A 24034-nucleotide genomic window follows, 5' to 3' on the forward strand; every position below is an offset into this window, starting at 1 on the left:
AGAATCTGGGTGTCATCTGCATAGTTAGTGTATGAGACACCCAGTTTGTCCAACTTGTCAAATAAGGGCTTGGTAAAGATATTGTAGAGGGTGGGGGAGACGCAGGATCCTTGGAGGACTCTGCAGGTTATTTTGATGGGGTCTGCTGAGGCTAGTGAGGAGAAGACTCTCATGGTACGATTGTCCAAAAATGATTGGATCCAGGCTTTGGCCTCCTTTGAGAAGTGGGCAGCCGAGGCCAGGTGTTCGCACAGGTCTGTGTGAACTACCAGGTCGAAGGCTGCCGACAGATCAAGGAGGGGCAGCATGGCGGTGTTTCCTTTGTCGTTAATCTCATTAATTTGGGTTTTGAGGTCGATTAAGGCGGTTTCTGTGCCGTGTTGCGGTCGGAATCCGGATTGGCGGGCACCTAAGAGTTTGTTGGTTTCTAGATATTGCTGGATTTGTAAGTATGCTACTCTGTCTATTATCTTTAGTAGGAATGGCACCGTGGTAATGGGCCTGTAGTTGGTAGGGATAGCGGGGTCTAGGGTTTGCTTCTTGAGGAGTGGCAGAACCCAGGATTGTTTGAAGTTGCTTGGTATGGTGTTGGAGGAGAAGGATGCGTTGATCAATTTGGTTATGAAGGGAGCTAAGTCCCTGGTTGCGTCCTTTATAATCTGGGGTGGGCAGTCCTCGCCTTTGCAGTTGGAGGGTTTGAGAGAGGCGATGACCTTTTCTGTTTCTGATATGGAGATTTTAGCGAATCTGAAGAGGTTTGGGGCTGGTGGGTTAGTTGTTTTAGCAGGGATGCTAGGTGGTGAGTGGTCGTTAGTGGTTATGGAGTCTTTTTTTAGTGCAATTTTTGTTTGTAGAGTTTTGATTTTGTTGTTTAGGGCGTTTTGGATGCTTGTGCACCATTGTTTGTCTTTGGTAATATTATCTGGAGGGGGTATAGGGGATTCCAGTTCTCTAAGGATTGCGAATAGTTCCCTGGTATTGGAGCTGGAGTTTTTGATTCTTTCATTGAAAAGGTTCTTTTTGGTGAGTAGGATTTCTTTTTTGTAGTTGTTTGCGAGTTGTTTAACCTGTAGTTTGTTCTCTTCTGTGGGGGTATTGTGCCATTGAGTTTCTTGTTTCCTTTTTTGCATTCTTAGTTTTTTCAGATGGGGGTAAACCATGCGTTGAGGTGGGCTTGTTGTTTACTCTTTTGTAGTTTTAGAGGGGCAATAGTGTCTAGTCCTGTCTTCATGGCATTGTTGTAGCTTTCTACTAGGCACTCTGGGTGTAGGTTGTCGGGGAGAGCGTTAAGGGTTGGCAACAGTAGGTGTAGGAGGTTGTCAGGCGTTATGTTTTTCTTTGCTCTAGTGGGCAGTGGTGGTGCCATGATTTTTTTTCCATTGACTTCTTTGTGGAGTGAGAGAGTGAAGTCGATGAGGTGGTGGTCTGTCCAGTGTTGAGGGGTCGTTTTGGAGATGGTGGTATCGCAGTTCAGTGTGGCAATCCAGTCCAAAGTCCTACCTTTGCTGTTGGTGGGGCTGAGCACTTTTTGGATTAGGCCGTGTTCAGCAAGCATATTGGCTACGGCTTGTGCTGGTTTGTCATCAGGATCATTGAGACCAAGATTCAGATCGCCTAGTAATAGTATTTGGGAGGTTTCCTTAGTGTTGTTAGCTAAAAGACTGGATAAATCTGCCTTGAAAGAGCCAACGGGGCCGGGTGGCCTATAGATCAGGTAGATGGTTAAGGTACGACAGTTAGAGATGGGCAATTTGGCTGTGAGGAGTTCGCAGGATTTCAGAGAAATTTGGGTAGATAGTCTTAGCTCAAGGTCAGTCTTGGCTATGATGGCCAGACCGACTCCTCTGTTGATGGGTCTGTCCATTCTGATGTTTCTTTCTGAGGTTGAGCAGGGTGTGTTTTCTGAAGGGAGCATTGTTAAAGTAACAGTAGAGATGGTGAGGTGTAATAAGGGTATTAGGAGGTATGGTAGGGTGGCCGTTTGATTCTTGCTAAGGCGCATTGTATAGTTTGAGTAGGGTTAAGGTGGAGGGTGGGTATCTAGAGAGGTCGTTGGAGGTTGGCTGTGTGCGTGTATGCTAGATGCGATATTCAGGCGATACAGCAAGTTAGGCTAATTCCACATTAGAGTGGGTGTGCTAGGTGTGACATTCCAGTAATGGGGGTCAAGTGGGGCTAGTCTCGCACCAAGATAGCATTCAAGTGGTAGGGTTAGACTCACATTTAAAACACAATGTAGTGGCAGGCTAGGTGCAACTATCAAGTTGCAATGTGGTGGCGGGCAAAAAGCAATTTAAAACACAATATAGGCAGGCTAGGTGCGACTATCAAGAAGTGGACACGAGGATGGGTCGTGTCCCTGAAGGTACTGTTTGTTTAAAGATGTGGACAGGAGGAGCAAGGAACAGAGTTATTCATTTTTCTTTTCTTTTGATGATGTGTTTATTAGTGGAATAACAGATTAAGTTTAGTTTGGTGATAAATGTCATGTGAGGCCTGTATAACATTTAAAGAGCGTGAGTGTGTGTGAGTGTGAGCTTGAAATTGACAGTTGTAGTTTCTTGTGGGATATGTTGTCCAGATATTTGGGTGCTCCATCAAAGTGGTCAAATGCTGTGGAGCAGAGAACAAGGTTTACAATTCTTGTTTACAAATTTTGTTTTGAGTTTAGGTTTCAAAGGTGTTTGTGCTCAGTCAGCCAGGGGCGTGCGGGATTTAAATCCTGATGTGAAGGGTTTTAAAGGAGGTTTAAAGTGACATTTTTGAAGGAAGTGATTGAAACATGCGTAGTTCTAGTGATATTTTGAAATGTTACTCAGTATTTGTGTTTTAAGAACAATTGTGATGGGGGGGCCTGTTGCAAGTGGTGGTGCATGATATTGATTGGTGTGCATGGATGTTGTGTAAAAGTCGTGGCCTCTATTAACAAATGTTTAGTAGTGGAATAGAGTGTAATTGGCATGTTCAACTAACACACATCTCCTTCCACAGATGGACTTTTTATTGATGAATAGGTTGCAAAGTCAGTATTGCTAGAGTTTGGTATGTGGAAACTAAAGTAGAGTTTCTCTGCACTAATGTTTTTCTCCACAGATGAGACTTTTATAAAGCAGAATTAATGAGAGTTTGGTTATGTTAAAGTGTATATGTGCTGGTGGTTAAGCAAAGTTAATGGTTGTTGTGCTTAGAAACTTTACAGTAGTTGTCATGATGATATGAGGAATTTAGCAGAGTTATTGAGGTTTGTCTGTTTCTTGGGTGTATGAAGTGGGGTTCTCCCAAAAAGGAGCTTGATGTACTGAGGAATACTTTCAACATGGGCACAATTGGGGTAATGGAGTCACTGAGTAGTGAAGTAGATACCCGAGTATCAGGGATGCTCAGCCTAGTTGGATGTGGTAGGTGTTGAGGCACATACCGGTTTGCGATTTAAGGGTGTTTGGGAGTTGTGTGTGTGTTCTATTGGGGGATGTTGGAGTTAAGAGTTGGATGAGAGGTATGGGTGCCTCTGTGTTTGTAAAGTGTAGTAATGGTTTTCAGTAGTTGGATGCCTCTTCTTCACTTAGTAGAAAGAGGAAGGGACATTGGTTGTAATTGTGTCACACGGCGGTGTGGAATTTCATGGAATATAGGAAGTGGTTAGCAGAATGTTCTTAGTTTGGAGAGATGATGCAGGTGCATCAAACTTGTGGACGTTTGTGTGTGTGTGTGTGTGCTGTATATAGCTGTTATGCTTGAGTTAACTGGTTGTCTTTTTGATATCTCTAAGGAGGGGAGATATGTAAGGATCTGGTTTTATCCTGCATCCTAATGGAATCTGGAGTGAGTGTCATGATTGACAATGGAATGTTACTGGTTAGAATGTTTATGTGTGACTGGTGTTCTCTTGAGGGAGTTGAGAGATGTAGCCTGAGAGAGAGGATGCTGGTGCTTGCCTATGAGATCTGGACTTTACCATCTAATGAATAATGACTCTAGAAACTGGATGTTATGCTTGGAAACTGATTAAAGAAGTTACTCATCCACACCTTGATGTCAGAGTCATTTTACTAGAACCCATAACTCCACACCCTCCCCTACGTTTGAGGCAAAAAACCTTGGGATTATCTTTGAGTCCTCTCTCTCTCCTTTCTCTCCACATATCACGGACATTACCAAGAAGTCATATTTTTAGCTTCATCTCCTCAGGGGCATTCTACCTTTCCTCACCTTTCTCCAGAAGCTCAATGTCTCCAGAGCCCTGGTTCTCTCTAGGCTTGACTACTGAAATAACCTTTTCCTCAACCTTCCTCTTTTCTACCTTCGCCCCCTCAAACTAATCCAGAATAGGACTGCACGACTTATCCTTGGCCTCAAGCCCGGGTACCGCATCTCTCCAGACCTAAAATCCCTCCACTGGCTCCTGGTGACTGCAAGGTTCAAATTCAAGATCCTCTACATTATCCACAAGGCTGCCTGTGGCCTGGGACCTCTCTACATCCAGCTTTATCTCCCAAAATACCTCCCAGCCAGAGTCCTGCGGTCTTCTGGCACCAACTCTCTGCTGATCAAATGCTTCTCCAAGCAGAGAATGGGAGGTAGATGCCTCTCCTCCGCTGGCGTCTCCCTCTGGAACAGCCCCCCTCCATCCTCAGACTAGAACCAGATCTTCTTAAATTCCGGAAACTTCTCAAGACCTTCCTTTTCTTCTCTTCCTTCCCTTTCCCCCTCCCTTGCCAAACTCTCCATCTGCTGCTGTACTCGGGCCTGTTTCACTTCAGAGTCATATAAGGGCCAGGCTACCCCTCCCCCCACCAGACCTATACAGCATCCTCTGCTACCTCTGCTAGTACTTGCCCTTGGGCTCCTCTTCCTGTAATACCACAACTCGTCCACCTCTCCACTGCACTCATCCTTCGCTCCCCCTTTCTCCCACTGGCACTTGCTCCTTAGGCCCACCCTGCACTTGCCCACCCCCACCCCTGGGGCACCACACTTCTGCACCTCTCCCTCTGCCCCTCTGCCCCTTGCACGTATCACCTCGTTCACGCACTTGCATGGTAGGATTGCAACAAGACCAATATAATCGTTTTTTGTTTCTTTGTTGTATTCTAATGTGTCCCCTTCCTTTTTTTTGTCTTGTGGTGCCTGGAACCACCTGTGTATAGGCGCCAGACAAACGTCCAACAAATAACATAAATAATCCCTGCTCATTTAATTAAGGCTCCCTTGGTACGCCCGGTCACTCCCGCGTATTCATGGCAAATGTTTAATCCCACCCATTTAAAAAAATCACCAACTGCCATTGGAAACAACACCAATTTGTCCACAGAATCCACAGTTCCACTATATTTTTCCCTCACCTCGACCACTGATCTCGCCAAGCCCAAACAGAGAGAAATTTCAAAGGCATCCATCAATCTTTAACGTCGATTTATGGGGAAGTATAGGCCTATGAAACATGTTCTGAGCTTGAATCCTGTTACATGCACTTAGTCTTTCTCGAATTGTTCTCAGCATTTTTCAAATGAAAGGGAGTCACATGCAAACAGGGTGGTACACATACTACGTTTTTTTTTTACTTGCATAAAATATACCCTTAAAAGATTAAGGATTAAAGCAAATAAAATAAAGAAGTTCTTCGCAGCAAACAAATAGCCTTGCCTCTCACCACATATGTACACACAGAATTGCTATGCTGTGGAATCAAGCACACACTCCACATCCAATCAAATAATGGTTACATCATTACCACACTCCTTATCCAATCAGGTACTGTTTACATTACATTACATTACATTATTTATACAAGGTAACTCCTCGTTAACAAACAAAAATCACTACACGGCGTACACTAGTAAATGGCCATTTTCAATGAGAAATCTGCCACGCTGGTTTTCAATGTTAAGTTGACTCTTAAATCAAACAAAATCCCTACATAACTTATAAGCGCCAGTGTATATTTATTTAGGCAGCGAACAGGTAAAATACCTTTACAAAACAGGAACATAAAGGGGACTCCATCTTGGAAGGAATAATGGCAGTTAACTGCAAAGAAAGCGTGCAAAAGAGGTGTTGCTTTGGGCGGGAACTGGTGGATATTGGGAAACTGACATAGGTTTAAACCTGCATATGGGTGTTTCCTGGGTGGACCAATAACCAAACAACACCTGCAGGCTACTTGTCAATGCGCATATGACATATCCGTTTGGCAGTCCTCATTCCCATCCCCATTCTAAAGCTCTCATTCCCATGATAATAGTTTTGGCTTTAAAGGTAGCACTTGGAGCGCCACCTAATAGCCAAAACTAAAAATACAATTTTTCTTCAAGCCATGTTTTGGGACCCAGGGTTTCCCGAAAAATGGAGGTCCTGTATTGGTGAGCTGCAACTGGATGGGGGTATTCTTTGTTGAAGATGGATGCCATGTAAAATAAATATATTTGTCACAAAAAGTAGAAATGTGCATATGTGTATGATTGTGTTCACATGAAGCAAAAGACACTGCTCGTGAAAAAAACAAAATTAATATTGTAAGCAATCCGGCGCAATAACACCAGAACCTTAAATTACCAACATTCCTGAAATGTACATACCTGCACTCCTTACAGCACTTGTATGTACATTAAGCATTACAGAAAAAATGACAGTATGATGACAGTTTTAAAGACCAGAATGTGAAACTTGTTACCCAGAGAACTATGCTGTAGTGGGCAACATTTTCTCTTCAGAACAACTTTGAACACACTGTTGTTGACAAGCGAGGTTAGGTTAATGAACGGCAGGTGAATGCCTGGCATGATTTCAACACCATGTTTCACTCACTCAAAATGACAGTTGCTTTCATTGCGCAAAATGGCCGACTTTGATCGGGCTCTTGCACTCCAAATTTTAGACACTTGAAAAAGTATGTATCTTTCAGTTGGGTTTTAAGCAAAACATTGAACTTTGTGTTGTCCTACTTTTCCCCTGAGCAATGCACTAGAGTACCCCTTGTGGGTGCGTGGGCTGCTGCAGAGCAGTCCTGTTAAACTGGTGCTTGACTACTGTCCCTCACATGGTGACGTCATGGTGAGCCGGCTTTGGGTGGTACTGTTGGAGTGCATTCCCCAATGGGTTCTTTTGAGCATGAAGGGAGGAGGGCCTACCACATGCGGCTATGTGTCTGTGTGCGTGGGGAGGTAGACATGCTGCACTGTTATGTGTGTGTGAGGGGGAGTAGGGTGTCCTGTGAAACGCAGGGAATCCATGGGAAGTGCGCTTTAACGGGTGTAGTGGCAAAAACACTCAGCGGATCACCAGAATTCATCACGTGCTGCAGGGCTTCTAAAAGCATTTCTTTGATACGTCATCACCAAAGTAGCGCTGTGCAACTGCTTAGCGCTTGCAGCAGAGCACTGTGAAAATGGAATTTACACATCATTGCTACTGGCACATATTCTAAATAGAGACCACGAAAGAAGCAAAGACCGTGTTTATGTGCGTTATGCTGGTTAGGTTAACAGTCTACAACCCTGAAGACTTTCTCTCCAGTTATCGTTAAGGAAGTCCGTTTAAAAACGGATAATTGCAGTTTTACAGGTCGGCTTTCACCAGGACTCATGCATACATTTATTTATTTATTTTACTTATTTATACATTTGTGGGAGCTCACTTAACCCCTGGGCTGTTGGGCGCTAGTCACAGGAAATGAGAGGTTAAGCAGTTAAAACAACAGCAGGAGGTGAGGCTGGTAATGAAACAGATGAGTTTTTAGTAATTGCTGGAACTAGGTGTAGGAAGGCTCCGATCTCAAGGCAGGGGAAGGGAGTTCCAGAGCATGATAGCGGAAGGCAGGGAAGCTGAGCCACCTGCTCTAGCTTGCTTGAACCTTCGGATGGTTAGGCGATTGGCACGGGCAGTACTTGTGGGCCTGGAGGCGGCTGGTTTGGAGAGTCTCTGGGACAAGTAGTGAGAGGCAGGGTTGTCGAGGCAACGGTGGGTGATGGTGAGCCATTTGGGCCCGCTGGTTATTCTGTGTCTCTCTATAGTTATGTAAATCAGTATTTTAGAAGGCTATACTCTTGACATACCACATAATATGTGTGCAATTGTAAAATCTTGCTATGCTCTCTGAAGGAACTCAATAAAGACAAAGATAGCAATGCTCACCTCTTTCCTGAGCGCAGCAGCTCAAATCCTTCATTGATTTTCTCAAAAGGCAGCGTGTGGGACACCAGGCCGTCCAGATCAAATTTCTTTGCTAGGTAATCAGATACCAATTGCGGAACACAATCTTTGGTCTTCAAACCTTTGGTACGGAATACAATAAATAAATATTGATTTAGTGGTCAAAGTCTGCACATCAAGTGTACAGTGCAATGTTTTGGCAAGTCTTCTGACTTAAAATTTTTAATTATTCAATGACAACCAAAGGTATGTTTAAGTTACAAGAGGTGAAGTCATAAATTGGTCAGGTTAAGGAGTAAACACTGCTGATATTTTTTTAACTCTGGTGCCCTGATATTTCTAATCAACCCAGGTATTGCAACGACAAGTACCCACCGCTTTCAGTGCACATGACCACTTTGGCGAGATGGCAACAAAAGGAACTACTTAAACTAACTGTCTTCAGAAACAAGTCCCAGGGGAACAAAAAGCCTTGAAAGGAACTTCTGCCAACATTTTATTTTGCAGATGTGAAAAAGAGAACGCTTCCTCTTGATCAACTGCAGGACCCGGAAGTTGAGAGCTCCCGCCTTAAGCCTGTGAGGCTGCACCCCATTGGAGAATTCACTCCCTAGACAACAGAGACTGCCAAAAGAATGGACAACCTGTTTGGACCATTAGCCAGTATGCAGGGGGACTCGTCATCAGGGACACTTGGGGTGCAGCCATTTTACTCATTTTACTGTATTACCGACATGACCACTAGTAACAAGGCAATGAACTGCTCAGGATGAGACCTCACAGAACAATGAAGCTGTGGGGAGATCACCTTGAAAGTAAGGTCTAGACACTGCTGGAATAAGAAAGCACTGGAATTAATGTGGATCATGCAATGTGGAACAGTAGTCTCAAATAGCAAAACAACCTTAAAAAAGGGCAAAGGCACTGTTAAGATAGCAATGGAACTACATATCAATATACTCATAACGCATATATTTACTATACAGGGAACCTCAGACAGGCCCAGACTGGATAAAACTTTTGCTTTGTGGATGTACTCCGGTCTCTGCACTGAAATAGTAGATTCTTCTATTTCAGCTGTGTGGCCGGGCTAGCTCTGTTTGCGTGCATAAATGATGGATAGTAAACACAGGCCAGTAATCCGTTGAGAGACCATGGATACAGCAGGCCATCTGGGTCATTGTGAGGCATGGGAGTCCGGAGCAAAGACCGCATTGGGAACAAGCAGGTACGTTGTTTTGAAGACTTTGTGTATGTATGTATGGATGGATGGATGCATTGGAAGGATTGTGTGCGTGTCTGTGAGTGCACATGTGTGAGTGTATGTGCTCATGTGAATGGGTGCAGTCTGAGCTTGTACATGTGAGTATATGATAGCAGTGGGAATGTCAATGCAGATCTGTGTGGAGGTGCAGTGATTTCCAGGGGGGGAAAGGTGAAAGAAGTAGGAGCAGGGTTGTCAGAAAAACCTGAACAGCGTCGGCATGTTCTTCTTCTAGTGCAATACTGGCATATATGTGTGCAGAGGGCATGGACATTGTAAAATAGATTTTCCTTAATCTCTGTGATCAGGGACTTTAGGTATGTCTTCCTGACTTAGCTACTATTGATTTCGTGAAGCAGACAAGCCCCTCTAAGTGGTGTGGTGGCAGAGAAGCCGAGGTCTAACAGAAGATGGTTACCATGTAAGTGGTTTCCACCCAGCACTCCACCTAAGTCAATGCCTAGCGTGAGATGCCCAGCTGGAACCCTTAATTATATATTTTTATGTCTAAAGTTCTTTTATTTCTGAATGATGTACCCTTATATCATGCCCCTCTCTTTGAATCCCCCCGGTCTCATTGAACCAAGGAGCAGGTTGTTTTGCAAAGTAAAAAGATTTATTTTATGGATTTGAATAATATATATATCACCCTTTTATGAATTTGAACAATATCTAGATATCACACTATTAATATTTATACAATGATCAGCGTTGGGTGATATTACAACAATCAACAATCTCTTTAATCAGTAGGAGTATGGGTGAGAAGAATAATGTAGCAGAGAATAAAACTTTGTGTGGGTTCAGTCAAATGCAATGATAGGAAATTAATGCAGCACAGAAATAATACTTTTGTGTGTTCAATCAAATGCAATGTAATTACTCTTTCCCCCTGATGCTACTCAATCCCCCCAATATGCACTATAGAGATGAGCAAGCTTAGAGAGAAACAGGAATGATTTCAAAACAGGTCAATTGCTTTTGAATGTGACTTGAATGAATGGGAAAAATGCTAAAAATGGATTTAATTCTCTAAATGGGATTCAAAACTAGTGAGAGCCACTTGGGATAGTTCCAGGTAGACACTAGCAATGATGGTTGGATGGCTGGCAGATAGGAAACTGAATTCAGAGGTTGAGTGCAAGAAATAGCTATTTTACATGTATTGAAATTGAGCCAAATGCAGATTTGCAGCAAACTTTTCAGCGCGTGAGAAACGCGATTACAGAAAAACTACAAGGAGTTGGAATGCGGGTTTAGATTCGTTTGAAAAGCTGAGGATGTTAGCTTCAATGTGACACTTAAATTTCTAGCATGTACGGTTCAGTAGTTACAGAGGTTTTAGTAGAGGTCGATTTTTTTCAGAAAGAATCAAGGTTTTCAAAAGAAAGATGTGCTTTTGAATATTACAAACAACAATTTTCTGGGCACTAAGGTGACAAAGACCAAGAGCTTCATAAATAACGTGGACAAAATTCTAACAGATGCAACTGAGAGGTACGACATGGAGCACACCTTGATATGTGGCGACCTAAATGCCACCTGCCCTGCATTTGAGATGGAAAGGACAACTCATAATACGGGCAATGCACAATCAATAGCGAGAGGTGTAGCATGGACAAAACTGATGGAATCGTGGGATCTGTACAACCTAAATTCCCTAGAATCAGCCAAATCCAGAATTCCAACATGGGAAAGTGCTGGCAGAAGAAGTACAATTGATTATATCTTTGCCTCAAAAGAGCTATATCTCTCAACCAGAAGTTTCAAGGTAGTGAAAACCACGGCGAGTGACCACAATCTACTAACTGCAATGTGGCCAGCAAAAAAAAGGATGCCGGTGATAATGCCAAAAAACCTGGAACTAAACCAACAAGGAAACCGATTGAAAATTACAACAGAAAGCATAATTTCTATCACGGCAGCTTATAATGGACAAAAAACCTCAAACATTTCAAAAGAAAATCTGGATTACAGCCCTCTTTTGATCCCTTATCTACATCCACAACGCATACGAGCAGATGACAAAACACATTTACATATTTACAATGAAGAACTGAGGTTAAAGAAATCAAATCTAAGAAAGGCTAATCGGCTTGCACGAACAAACCCAACACAGACAAACGTAGACTTGGCATCCAAAACTAAAAGACTGTACAAATCGTGGATACAATCGACACGCTGGAAATTATATCAAGTGGATGCAGAGAACATGCTGAGAGCAGTCTGTAAAAAAAACTCACAAGATTTTTGGGTAATCATAAAACACAAAACCTCGCCTACGGATACAAGAACTATAAACAGTGTTGCAAAAAAAAAAATGGAGTGAACATTATACTGACCTATACAAAGATCCTATCCCAGAAGAAGCAACAGCGACTACCCAAGATGATGCAACCTGGATAGTATGCTCAGAGGATGATATTTTGACAAAGATTAAGAATTTGAACAACTCCCGTGCCCCTGGCCCAGACGGCATCTCCAACGGCCACTTGAAACAGGATGCAGAAATTTGGGCTCCACTAATATCAGAAATCTTCAGAAGATCAAGGATTTCGAAAACCATCCCTGATACGTGGAAGACAGCAAACATCGTCCCAATTTATAAAAAGGGCCCAAGAAACGATCCGAGAAATTACAGGCCGATTGCACTATTAGACGTGCTCGGCAAACTTTTCGGATCCCTGTTGTTGGATGAATTTCAGATATGGCAAAAAGAGGCAAAAACAACTGACCCCTTCCAATCAGGATTTGAAAAGAACTTGGGAACGTCAGTAAACATTATGCTGATCAGTATATTAAAATCAAAAGTCTTTGAGGGGCATCCATCAATATTCATTGCTTCAATTGATCTGGTCCAAGCTTTTGACCGCGTGAATAGGAATAAACTGTGGAGAAAACTGGAGAAACAAAAATGTCCACCATCCATTCTTGATCCAATGAAAGCGCTATACAGTGAAACGTCGATTAAAATCCAGCTCAATGAAGCAGGCTGGATGTCTGAAAACATAAAAATGGCCAGAGGTGTGAAACAAGGCTGCCCTCTGGCGCCGGCGCTGTACAAGGCCTACATGGCCGACATAGCAGATTCCGAAAATGACACTCGATCATTTCCACCACAAATAGGCGATTCAAAGGTGACAAGACTGCTCTATGCAGATGACATTCTACTGCTTGACCAAACAGCAATTGGACTCCAGAGACAAATAGACAGTCTCACAGCTTACTTGAAAAAAAACGACCTAGAACTTAATACATCAAAAACAAAAATCTTGATCTTAGAAAAACCAACAAGACCAAAAAAAAAGATTGCAATGGTTCGCAAATTCTGAGAAACTGGAAATAGCCAAAAGCTGTACTTACTTAGGGGTGAAACTCTCGTCCAGTAAAATCGATAAAACGATGCAAGAACATCTCATCGCCAAAACAAAAACCTTAGCAGCACAGGCAATATCGTTGGATAGAAAATTTGGGAAATTTCCAATTCTTCCTTTAATAAACTTCTACAGAGCAAAGGTCTGTCCAATTCTGACCTATGGAGCAGAAGCTATGTTACATCTGCCGAAGACTCTATGGGCTAAACTTGAAGGTACATTTTGGCGTAGAGTGCTACGACTGCCAAACTCCACTCCCGTTGCAATTATCCGACGTGAACTGAGCCTTCAATCATTGGAATCCGTGGTGACGAGAAACAGCCTATTATTCCTGGGTAAAATCATAAGGCAACCTAGACCAAAAATTCTAGAGATCATACTCCAAGAGATGAGGAGCGAAAAAAAAACGATGTTAACAAGTTGGTACAGCAGACTGTTGGAACAGGTGGCTAAAATCGGATGTTCTGAACGGGATATAGAAAGGATCCCGGGAAAAATAAAGAGAAAACTTAAAATACAAGACTGGATTGAGACTTCAGACAAAGCAGAAGATCTCACAACTTCCACACATCACATAATGAACACCCAAAAAATAGATGAGGTCAGAAACTACTTAAAATTTTTTCCAGACAAACGATTGAGAACAACTTTTTTGAGAGCAAGGCTGAATTTACTGAAAACCAATGAGATTCTTTTTCGAAGAAAACAGTCGACTACTAAAAACTGTCGATATTGTGAGATGATGGAAAACGAAACATTACGCCATCTCCTCCTTCATTGTTCAGGAACAAAAAAGCTGCGAACTATCTATCTTAATCCACTCAGAGCTCGGCACCTAACGGCAAACGAAGAAACTTGGTGGAACATGCTAATGTGTGGCAATTCCACATCTTTGACTGTGGCAACAGCGAACTTTTTGGAAAAATTGAAGCTAGAGGGAAAAAACCAATAAAAGAAAGCTCCAAACTTTGCAACAAATAGAAAACTGCACAACAGTCACAACGAGAAACAACAAATAAAGACAGAAAAATCTGGACAGAATTTGTAAAAATTGTAATACAATTAAACACAAAAAAAAAAAAAAGAAAGAATTGCTTTTGAATATTACAAACAACAATTTTCTGGGCACTAAGGAGGCTATGAAGATGCAAGATACAGCCACCAGAACAGGGTGCCTCCGCTCTGACTTTTGCCTGCCCAGACACTTTTCTTTCTTCATTAATATATTAGCGCAAAGATGAATTTATTACTACAATGAACAAAGGACTATATGGATGAGGGAAAGATTTAGAACAGACAAAAGAGATTCTACCATGCAGCTCTGGATATGTTAGAATGGGTTGGATAGGATTACTTAAGGATAAGAGATTGGCTATGGACAATTCTATGCTTAATGCTCACAACTATGGTTTCGAATAGGCCCGTCAGGATCTGGTCAAAGGTTTTGGACTGGAATTCTGCTAGCCCACCAGACAGGATTCAGGCACCTGGTTCTGCACTCAGCACGGCACTCTGGTCTCTGCACGGCACTCTGGACTGGATCTGACGGGTTGGTTCTGGAGTTTACAGCTATCTGGTTTCAGCTCTGCTCTACTGGTTTGGATCCCTGGGTTCTGGCAAGAGTTCATGGCAAGAAGTAGAAAACAGCACAGCCAGGCTGTTCAATTTTTGATGTGCCCCTTGGAAGTCAGGTTGCAAGATTTTAAAGGCCAGCTGAGCAGGGTCCAGCTTTGGAATTGGGCCTTCTGCTTACAGAGTTCTGCAGTCTTGGATCTGGGTTCTCCTTCAGATCGCTTCGCCAGTAAATCAGTTGATGGGTGCATGTGTGTGTGTCTTTAGGTCCAAAACAGTCCCTATTTATCTATTTGCCAAAGGGGTGGGGAGGCTGATTATACTAAGCCCACCCTTTAGGAATCCGATTGGTCAGAGTATTTTCCCTCTCCTGATTTGAGAAGGAAATCAAGTGTCATAGTGATGCTGCAATTTACAATCCAGGGAAAAACCTCCTCTAAACAGAAAACCTTTCTTTCATATACAGCATATTTACAATATCACCAACTTTCTAATAATACATATTCACATCATATATTTAATAAAGCACGTATCCGTCCGAGTCCCATCTTGAGAGTTTTGGTTCAAAACGGACAGTTTCTCGCGCTTTTGGTTGGTTACCCAGTGTCAAATCTGTACACATTTTTCCACATACAAGCGAATGACATCTGGGCATAATCCTGTAAACTTTCATATTCCTAGCATGATCACAATTGCTACAATATCAACATTTTAGTAGTCCGGTCTCTGAATATCGCACAGGGTTCAGAGTAGTTTCAAACTGTGAGCAGCATTTTCATATTAACAACCTATAAAATACAGATTATTCCAAATAGTTCACAGTTTTCTATGAGTCTTTTTCCTTGAAGTTTCAGATACACATATCAGTCTAGCTCCGCCTCCAAGGTTTGGCTGGGCCAAGAGCAACCTGAGCCTCTCTTCCTTAGCAGTTGATTTCTGTTGACGCCCGAATTTGCGTTTCCTTTCAGTCAAGGGATACTTTTGTCCCTACTCAGAGCAACAGGCCAAAATCTCCTCCCACTTCCATTAACAACTCAATGCCAGTTCCTGAGCAGAGAGCAGGAGGAAGATTCCTTTGTTTGGGAGCAGCTTTGGAATGTCTTTGAACACTGTTTAAAATGGTCCTTTCTAAAACACAGTTTACATTTTCTACAACTATACACATAGATCTCTTCATTCCAGTCTTTTTAAAACATAGAAATTGAATTGTAGCAACCCATATTGCTTTTGATGGCAAGTCTGTTCTTTTCTACAATTTGAGTTTAAGACACAAGTTTTAAACTGACAGTATAAGTAATGACAGCTAGGACGAAGGCGAGTGGCGGTACTGCGCCCATATCTGACATATTTTTCCAAGGCAAGCACCTTTTGAATGTGGATTTTTTTAATGATGAAAGGTGTTTCTCCTGACATTGTGCTTATGGGGATTCCTTAAATAAGGTGATGGTGAACACCCCACATGGATGTTCGATCTTCTCTGCTGTTTGGGAGCCATGATTTTGCACTTTCAACAGCCAAGGAAAAATGGATTTTAAAACACTTCTGGGTTTTCCTTGGAATGCAGCACTGCCTTTTCAAGCAGTTTTATTTTACTCTGTGGGCAGCCCAATGATAGGTTTTGGCAGTGTGGTCTCTTGGTGTCCTGTTTTACCACTGACACAGGCAAAATGGACTGGCGGCCTATTTTTCAGGTTTCCCTGCGCACTTATCAGAGATTTTTAGCGCGTTTGTCCGGTCTCTGAATATCGCATAGGGTTCAGAGTAGTTTCAAACTGTGAGCAGCATGTCCATATTAACAACCTATAAAATACAGATTTTTCCAAATTGTTCACAGTTTTCTATGAGTCTTTTTCCAAAAAGATATTTCCTTGAAGTTTCAGATACACATATCAGTCTAGCTCCGCCTCCAAGGTTTGGCTGGGCTAAGAGCATCCTGAGCCTCTCTTCTTTAGCAGTTGGTTTCTGTTGACGCCCGAATTTGCATTTCCTTTCAGTCAATGGAGCCTTTTGTCCCTACTCAGAGCAACAGGCCAAAATCTCCTCCCACTTCCATTAACAACTCAATGCCAGTTCCGGAGCAGAGAGCAGGAGGAAGATTCCTTTGTTTGGGAGCCGCTGTGGAGTGTCTTTGAAGTCCAGTGTGGCTGACATTAGTTCACTTTAAAACACTGTTTAAAATGGTCCTTTCTAAAATACAGTTTACATTTTCTACAACTATACACATAGATCTCTTCATTCCAGACTTTTTCATACATAGAAATTGAATTGTAGAAACCCATATTGCTTTTGATGGCAAGCAAGTCTGTTCTTTTCTACAATTTGATTTTAAGACACAAGTTTAAACTGACAGTATAAGTAATGACAGCTAGGACGCAGGCGAGCGGCGGTACTGCGCCCATATCTGACATATTTTTCCAAGGCAAGCACCTTTTGAATGTGGATTTTTTTTATGATGAAAGGTGTTTCTCCTGACATTGTGCTTATGGGGATTCCTTAAATAAGGTGATGGTGAACACCCCCACAAGGATGTTGGATCTTCTCTGCTGTTTGGGAGCCATGATTTTTTACTTTGAACAGCCAAGGAAAAACAGATTTTAAAACACTTCTGGGGTTTCCTTGGAATGTAGCACTGCCTTTTCAAGCAGTTTTATTTTACTCTGTGGGCAGCCCAATGATAGGTTTTGGCAGTGTGGGCTCCTGTTTTACCACTGACATAGGCAAAATGGATTGGCGGCCTATTTTTCAGGTTTCCCTGGGCGCTTCTCAGAGATTTTTAGCACGCTTTTTGGCGGCCCTTCCGTTGTTTTTGATGAAAGCAGCACACCGTGATGTTGCGGGGCATAGACTAGTGGGTCAGAACATCCCACAAACATATACATATGAAGGTATAATGAAGTAAGACACAGACAACAGATTCACTTTTCTAAAATGAAGCTTTTATTTCTCAAATGTCAGGATGGAGTAAGGCCTAAATTGCCCTGTGCTAAGGTCGGATTTCCTTACTGTTAGGACTGATCTTCTACACTCTGGCCTGGTGAACAGATGTATAGAAGAACAGCCTAGCATTGTGACAGGGACATCTCTGGGAGCTGTAGCCACACCAGTTCAAGGTAGCAAGGCGAATCGTCTTGGCTAAGTCTCAAGAGGCTGTGAGCTTCTAAGGGGCCCACAATGAGCACACAGAGTGAAGCAGTCAAGCAACACACTTAGACAAACAGGTATAAAGATACTTCTTTACTTATGGCCAAATAGCACAGTGAAAAATGACTACTAACAAGTAATATTAGCACTCAATGCTAAAAATTAGCTACATGAATACAATTACTAGAGTAGGGAAAATAAATATCAAACCCCTGAAAAAGAAGGTACAGATTTGTATTAGCACCATTAGTCCACAGATATTCAATCCTAACTTCAGAAGTCCATCCCTAAAATGTATGGGGCCTTGTGCCCAAATGTTCAGCAACGTTCCATACAGTTTTGTGAAGCTGAAATAATGAAGGTAGGGTCTCTGGGGTCCAGTGAACAGTTCCAAATGACCGGGGATGAGTTAAACTAGCTAACAAACATGATCCCAACTTTCAGAGTGCCTGTGTGAACAAGCAATGGCAAAGCCAAAGTAATCTAAACGTTTCTAAAAGTTACCAAACTTTTAAAATGGAGTAAAGGGGTTCAGGTAAGGATTTCTACAGCTCACACCCCGTACTCCAATTCTTTACATGACTTGGCAGGTCGATTGATGAAGGTCCAAGGTCGCGTGAATAACCCTTGATTCTCAGGGGTTGCAGGTTTGAGCAGCTATCTGGTCAGTGTCAAAGGCTGGTGCAAGATCTCCCAATTGAAGAATGCAACAGAACTCAAAGCAGGGCCCCTCTCAGTACAGGAATGAATGCAGGTAAGCAGTTTCAGATGATGGCCACTGATGCATGATGACGCAAAGAGATTCACTTGCTGAGGCCAGACTTTCCCTCCTATCTCGCATCCCCTTGACGCTAGGACTATAACATTTTGCAGAGGTAAGGCCTGTTGCACGAGCTGAGGATCCCCCAAGTTCCAGGCCTCAACTTGGAATGGCGATGTCGGCAGCATGGTAGCCCAAACTCAGAGCTGGTCAGCAACAGGGCGGTCCTGGGGCCCTTCCGAAAGCTCTTTTTCCTAGGACCCCAACCTAAGGTTGATAATGAATGTTTCCTCCATTACAAGGGTCACAGCTCCTTCGCAGGACTGCTCGAGATCATCCACAGGACATGGCTCTACCAGGGCAGCAGCAGAAGTTAGTCGCCAAGCATCCTTCTGACACGTCCATGGTCTCATTGCAAGTCTTGTAGCTTGATGGGAGTCTTGGCTCCTTCAGTTTCTTCCAGGATCTCTCCAGAGTGGGTGCAGGGGTATCTTATTACCCTAAAAGCCTGGTAAGAGCAGCAGTTCCCACTAGCCAATGACACATCTACCCCCACACACACCCCAGCATTATTCTAATCCAGACAACTGGTGGCAAAACCCATGCATACCACTCAGACACACTGGCACAAGTTTAGGCATTGGGACCAGACAGCCATAGCCCCCTTCTTGGCAGCAAACACACATAGGGCCTCATTCCGAGTACGGCGCTAACCAATGGCGCTATTAACGCCTTGGTTGACGCCGTACCCGGACCGGCAGCGCCTTGGTGGTTGGCGGAATTACCGCCCCATTCCAAGGTTGGCGGGGCGGTAATTCCCCAATCCCCATTTACCCTTCCCCATTCCCATTCTTGCCCCATAGGGCATAATGGGAGTGGGGAAGGCGTCAATTACGCCACCGTAAATTACGGTGGCGTAATTAACATCAAGGTCCCTTAGCGCCATGGTATTTAACGCCTGCTAAAAGCAGGTGTTAAAAGCACCATGGCGCTAAGGGAACTCGGAGTATGGCGGTAAGGGATTACCGCCACCGCTCTCGTTAGCGGTGGCCGCTATCCCTTACCGCCATACTCGGAATGAGGCCCATAGTCCTCCAGTAGCTCTCCAAAAGCCTCTGCTTTCCCGGGCACTGGAAGTCCATATACAGATTTTTCCTGGCCTCACAGGCGAGGAAGAAGGCTAAAAGACAAGATGGCCAGAGGACAAGCAAAACATTTCGTGGCATGGCCATATTTGACCATTAGCCACATTTAGTAGACAAACACGGTAAACGCAGTAAGGCTAAAATGAAATGCACCAAACAATGATAAAAAGTGACTGCTGTCACCAGCTTGTCCATTTAGTACAACTACAGTAACCATAAATCCTCTGAGTGTTAGTCTATGACAAAAGAAAATGTGTACCTCATTTTACTGCATTGTAAGATGCTTTGTACAATGATAAAACGTTACCACAAGTGATAAGAAGTTACTAAAAGTATTAACAAAGTAACAAGACTAAAGGAAACCATGTTTCCCAGTGCTGACAGCCTGAAGGACATGTCTGTTTCCCCATGACAGTTGAGCAAAAGCCAGTGTAGTGAAGCCTAACATTTAACTTTACCGTAAAAAGAACAGGTCAGATACAAAAATAAAAGCAAAAGGCTTGGGAGTCCATAGAAACGGAAGGAAAAGTGCAGTAAAGAGGAATCTTTCCTAATACCTACCTAAAGAAACTAAGGATAGTCTGTGTCATAACGTTCAACTCAAAAGTGCACCTGCTTACAAAACCTATGCTTGCCCGCAAAACTAAATCTATACAATGTGTAGGGCTGTCAGCAACCAAAGAAACAGTGTTTACAATAAAGTTTTGAGCTTCTTCCAGCTCCTGGCTTGCTTTCAGCTTCCTCTTCCCCAAGTTCAGAACCGTTATACCAAAAAGATCTTGGGGTTCCTTTCCCCAAGATCAACACTGTTCACAGTTCATTAAACTTTCTCAGCCAGCAACATTGATTCAAAATCCAGTTTGTAACCTGTCAGGCTTTTCAACCATATACTTGACTTATTCGTCTCTTTAGTCACTTTAATACTTGTTAGGCAAAATGACTTCCACCTCTTGATTTTCCTTTGTTTACTTCAAGTAGAGGTTACTCGGTCTGGGCGCCAATGTCGCACCACACGGTCCACCCATCACAGGTCACGCAACCGATAACCCTTTGCACTTTGTGATGTTCACTCATTCTCATTGGACTTCCTTGCCACCATAAGTTTCCTCTTTGCACCTATGACATTAGTACATCTGTACAGATGTTTCTCCTTGGCAGTCTCTTGACTCTGCCTACACGGGACTTTTACACAATTCACTTTGTGGTGTTTATTCCTTGTCACCACCTTGCTTTCACTCTATCCAATAGTGATCATCATTAGCCTTTCACAGGCTTCACTAACTCTCATTACTGGTTCTCACTTGACTTTGTACTTTCACATTGTTCATACATGCTTTTTCCTTATTTTCACTTTGTTCATGAATACACATCACTTCCTTTCCGCTCGTATGATATTTTCATATATTTTGCATAGCTTTTCTTTAGTTCGGTATATAATAAATCATCAAGTACTTTGCAGCTTGTTCAGTATTCAATATTGTCCATTTGGTCTCTAGACCAATTCATTACATACTTTCACTTTTTCAGCACCTTCCTTTGCCCATACCAAGTCCCTGGGATGCCACGGCATGAGTGTTCTCTCCCTGTCACTCACTGGTGTACGACCGCTCCTCCGGGTGCTTGTGAGTTCCTCTTCTTGCTGGCTCCCCTCTTTCACATCAGGAGTACTGACGAGCAGAGCTCGCCTCTTCCGAACCTTCCTGCTGCTGCCTGCAGCGTAGTGGAGACTTCTGTGTCCCCCAGCTCCAGCTGGGGACATGTGGCTCAGGGTGTCTTTCCCACTCTCCTGCAGCAGTCTGCGTCCTTTTCAATGGCCCCTCACCAGCCTGCTCAACATATTCCTAGCTTCTCAGGAGGTTCTCCTCCTCCATGCGAGTATCTCCTTTTTATATGCACCTCTAGCCCCTCAAGTGGCTGCAGGTGCAAGTCATTTGCCTGACCACAATTACTTCTGTCAATGCGACATGCATGACCTTTACAGTGGTGTTCAACAGTCCTCATCCTCGTCCCAGTACCAAAGTGGTGTGCACAGATGGAAGTGTGCATTACTCCTAGTTGCCTCTAACTTGTCCCAGTCTTAAAGGCATATGAATGTGGAACAGTTGGAGTGTGTGACAGTGGGGAAGATTGGTAATAACCTACAAAGGTCGGGGGAGGGTAGGATGCATTTTGACAAGGGAAAGGGGGATACCATGCCTCCCCTAAAGGCATCTTTCCTCCACTCCCCAAGGTCCCTCCACCCAGATGATCCTCCCTCGCATATCCACTCCTAGGGTTGGGATCCAAAAACGACGGCCCTTCCCTGACCACCTGAGAGGAAGACCCAAGGGGATTAGATGGGAGGATGCCCTCAGGTTCCTCACATACAGTACATACATTTCACAAATAACGAATGAGAGAATGTCCACACATTATGGGCCTCATTACACGGATGGCGGTGAACCATGGCGCTATTAGCGCCATGGTTCATGCCGGTAAAATACCGGCACCGCCTTGGTGGAAAGGGGAATTACCGCCCTATTCCAAGGTTGGCGGGGCGGTAATTCCCCCTTCCACCATTGCCCTTCCCCATTCCCATTTTTGCCCCATAGGGCTCTATGGGAATGGGGAAGGCGCTAATTACAGTACCGCAAATTGCGGTACCGTAATTAGCTCCCTGGTCCCTTTGCGGGTTGGTTTTTACCGCCTGCAAAAAGCAGGCGTTAAATTCCGCAACCCGCAAAGGGACCTCGTAGTAAGGCAGTAAGGATTTACCGGTACCGGTAAAATACCGGTAAACCCTTACCACCATCCGTGTAATGAGGCCCTATATCTTTTAAAAATATATTCTTTATACATGAAAAGGCAAGAGATGAAACACTACAGTAACAGGTAAGTAAACTTTATAAAAAAATAAAACCAATGGTAATAGGTAAGTAGCAACAGTTTCAAAGCGATCTTGAAAGTTCAATAAACAGTCACATTCCTGGAAGGGAAAATGCAATTACAGGAAAGTGAAACACTTTTCCTATCTAGGGCACAAAGTTTCTGAAGGGGCCCAGGGGGGACAGTAGCTTGGATTTGGGCAATTATCTGTGGGAAAGAGTTATCCTCTACGAAAGTGTTCAAAGGAGCAGTTTCTTGGGTTCTGGTGGAGTTTAAGCCACAGAAGACCCTTGATGATGAAGAGGGGCTGCAGAAATGAAGATTCAAGTGAAGAAAGTACTTACCAGCGGTGCCTGAGAGACTGGAGACCAATACTTTGGGTCTAAAAATAAATTCTGCACTGGACAGTGTTGTGGTGTCTTTGCACACTGTTTGGTGACGTCTGTAGGTACCAGTGATGGCATGCTGCAAGTGGGGCCATAAGGCCACTGGCAAGGACAATTATTGAAGTGTCACTGTCTTCAGAGTTGAAGGAACTGAAAGACATGCAGGGCAGGGCATTTGAAGCTGTGGTCGGCCTTAGTCATCGATGCAGCGTTCCTCTGTCCTCCTCTAGCACAGGATTTGGCTTAGAAGACTAGGAATGCCTTAAGAAGAGGCCAGTTGAAGTATGGTTAATGAAGATTTGCTTGCAAGTCATTCCTCAGAGGGCTCAGATACAGAAGAAGGACCAGAAGGTGATTTCAGTCTTCAGGGTGCTTGCCTGTTGCCCTGGTATGAAGAAACATGTGTCCAAATTGCGTAGAGAGTCTTCAGGGTCCCAACAGAGAAGGGGCTCCCACATCTGGCTCTAGTGATGCAAGCATTGTAGGAATTTCAGAGAGATGGGCCATTTGAGCAGGAGCAGTGATCCAGTTTCCCCCAGCAGATCAGGAGGGAACGCCACTGTCAGTTCCTTCTGGTTTTCTGGAGAACCAGAGGTCATCCTAAGTTTGCTGAAGTTTCAAAGAATGCAGGCGCAGACCTTAAGCCCTTCTTTGAGCAGCAGGGCCTTCCAGGGGTGCTGCAGGCACAGAGTTTCAGCAGTAGACAAAATGAGTGGGTAATGGAGTTTGCTTTTATCCCCCTCAGGGGGCATTCAGGGAATACAGCACCGAAATACACACCAACCCTTATTCAAATAGATCCTCGAAATATACTCAGGCAATCAGGCAGGGCTCTCATCTAGAAGTACGCGGGTCCATCAGACCCTACTTCCTGATGCATTTGCCCTTTTCCAGTATGATGGGTGGTGTGTGCCGGGAAGTGTTGCAGTGAGATCAGGGTTGCTTCCCACCAACCCCTTAGTTGGTGGTGCAGAGATGGAACTTTCTCTGGACCCACCACAATAGAGCTGCTACAGAATTAAAGTCATGGCATTAAGCAACTTCTCCTGCCCTGCAGACATCACCTCAGTAGGTTTCTCAGGACAAAGGCTCACCACACTGACGGCTGCAGTACCTTCTGACATCCATCTGGACTGGCAGTCCAATGCACAAGCCATTCAGCATGAGGCCCCCTGAACCACAACATGCATAACTTGAGGGTTTGAAAGTTGTTCCTCTGCAAGTACCTGGATGCTTTCCTGTCTATGTTCTATTTGGGTGAGCCTGTCCCATATGACGTCTAGGGTTTGTGTGGTCACTGAGGAATGATTACCTTGGGTACCCACCATCCCTGCACCTTATGGCCCTTTATCTGCTCTGTTGGAATATTTGTGAGGACC

At 43.7% G+C, this 24034-nt stretch overlaps 1 protein-coding gene and 1 long non-coding RNA gene across 2 annotated transcripts in view; one reads left to right on the forward strand and one right to left on the reverse strand.

The window, feature by feature from the left end:
* The window catches only part of LOC138515898 (alcohol dehydrogenase 1-like), a 275051-nt gene that overhangs the window by 40003 nt on the left and 211014 nt on the right, over nucleotides 1-24034 (reverse strand). Inside the window, exon 8 of the mRNA XM_069630661.1 lies at nucleotides 8131-8269. Within this exon, the coding sequence (XP_069486762.1) occupies nucleotides 8131-8269 (139 nt within the window). The remainder of the gene's footprint in view (nucleotides 1-8130; nucleotides 8270-24034) is intronic.
* Nucleotides 1-24034, forward strand: part of LOC138515899 (uncharacterized) — a 313242-nt gene that overhangs the window by 30404 nt on the left and 258804 nt on the right. The gene's annotated exons all lie outside the window — the stretch shown is intronic.

Source organism: Ambystoma mexicanum, chromosome 6q, assembly GCF_040938575.1.
Source record: "Ambystoma mexicanum isolate Mex_15411 chromosome 6q, UKY_AmexF1_1, whole genome shotgun sequence".
NCBI lineage: Eukaryota > Metazoa > Chordata > Amphibia > Caudata > Ambystomatidae > Ambystoma > Ambystoma mexicanum.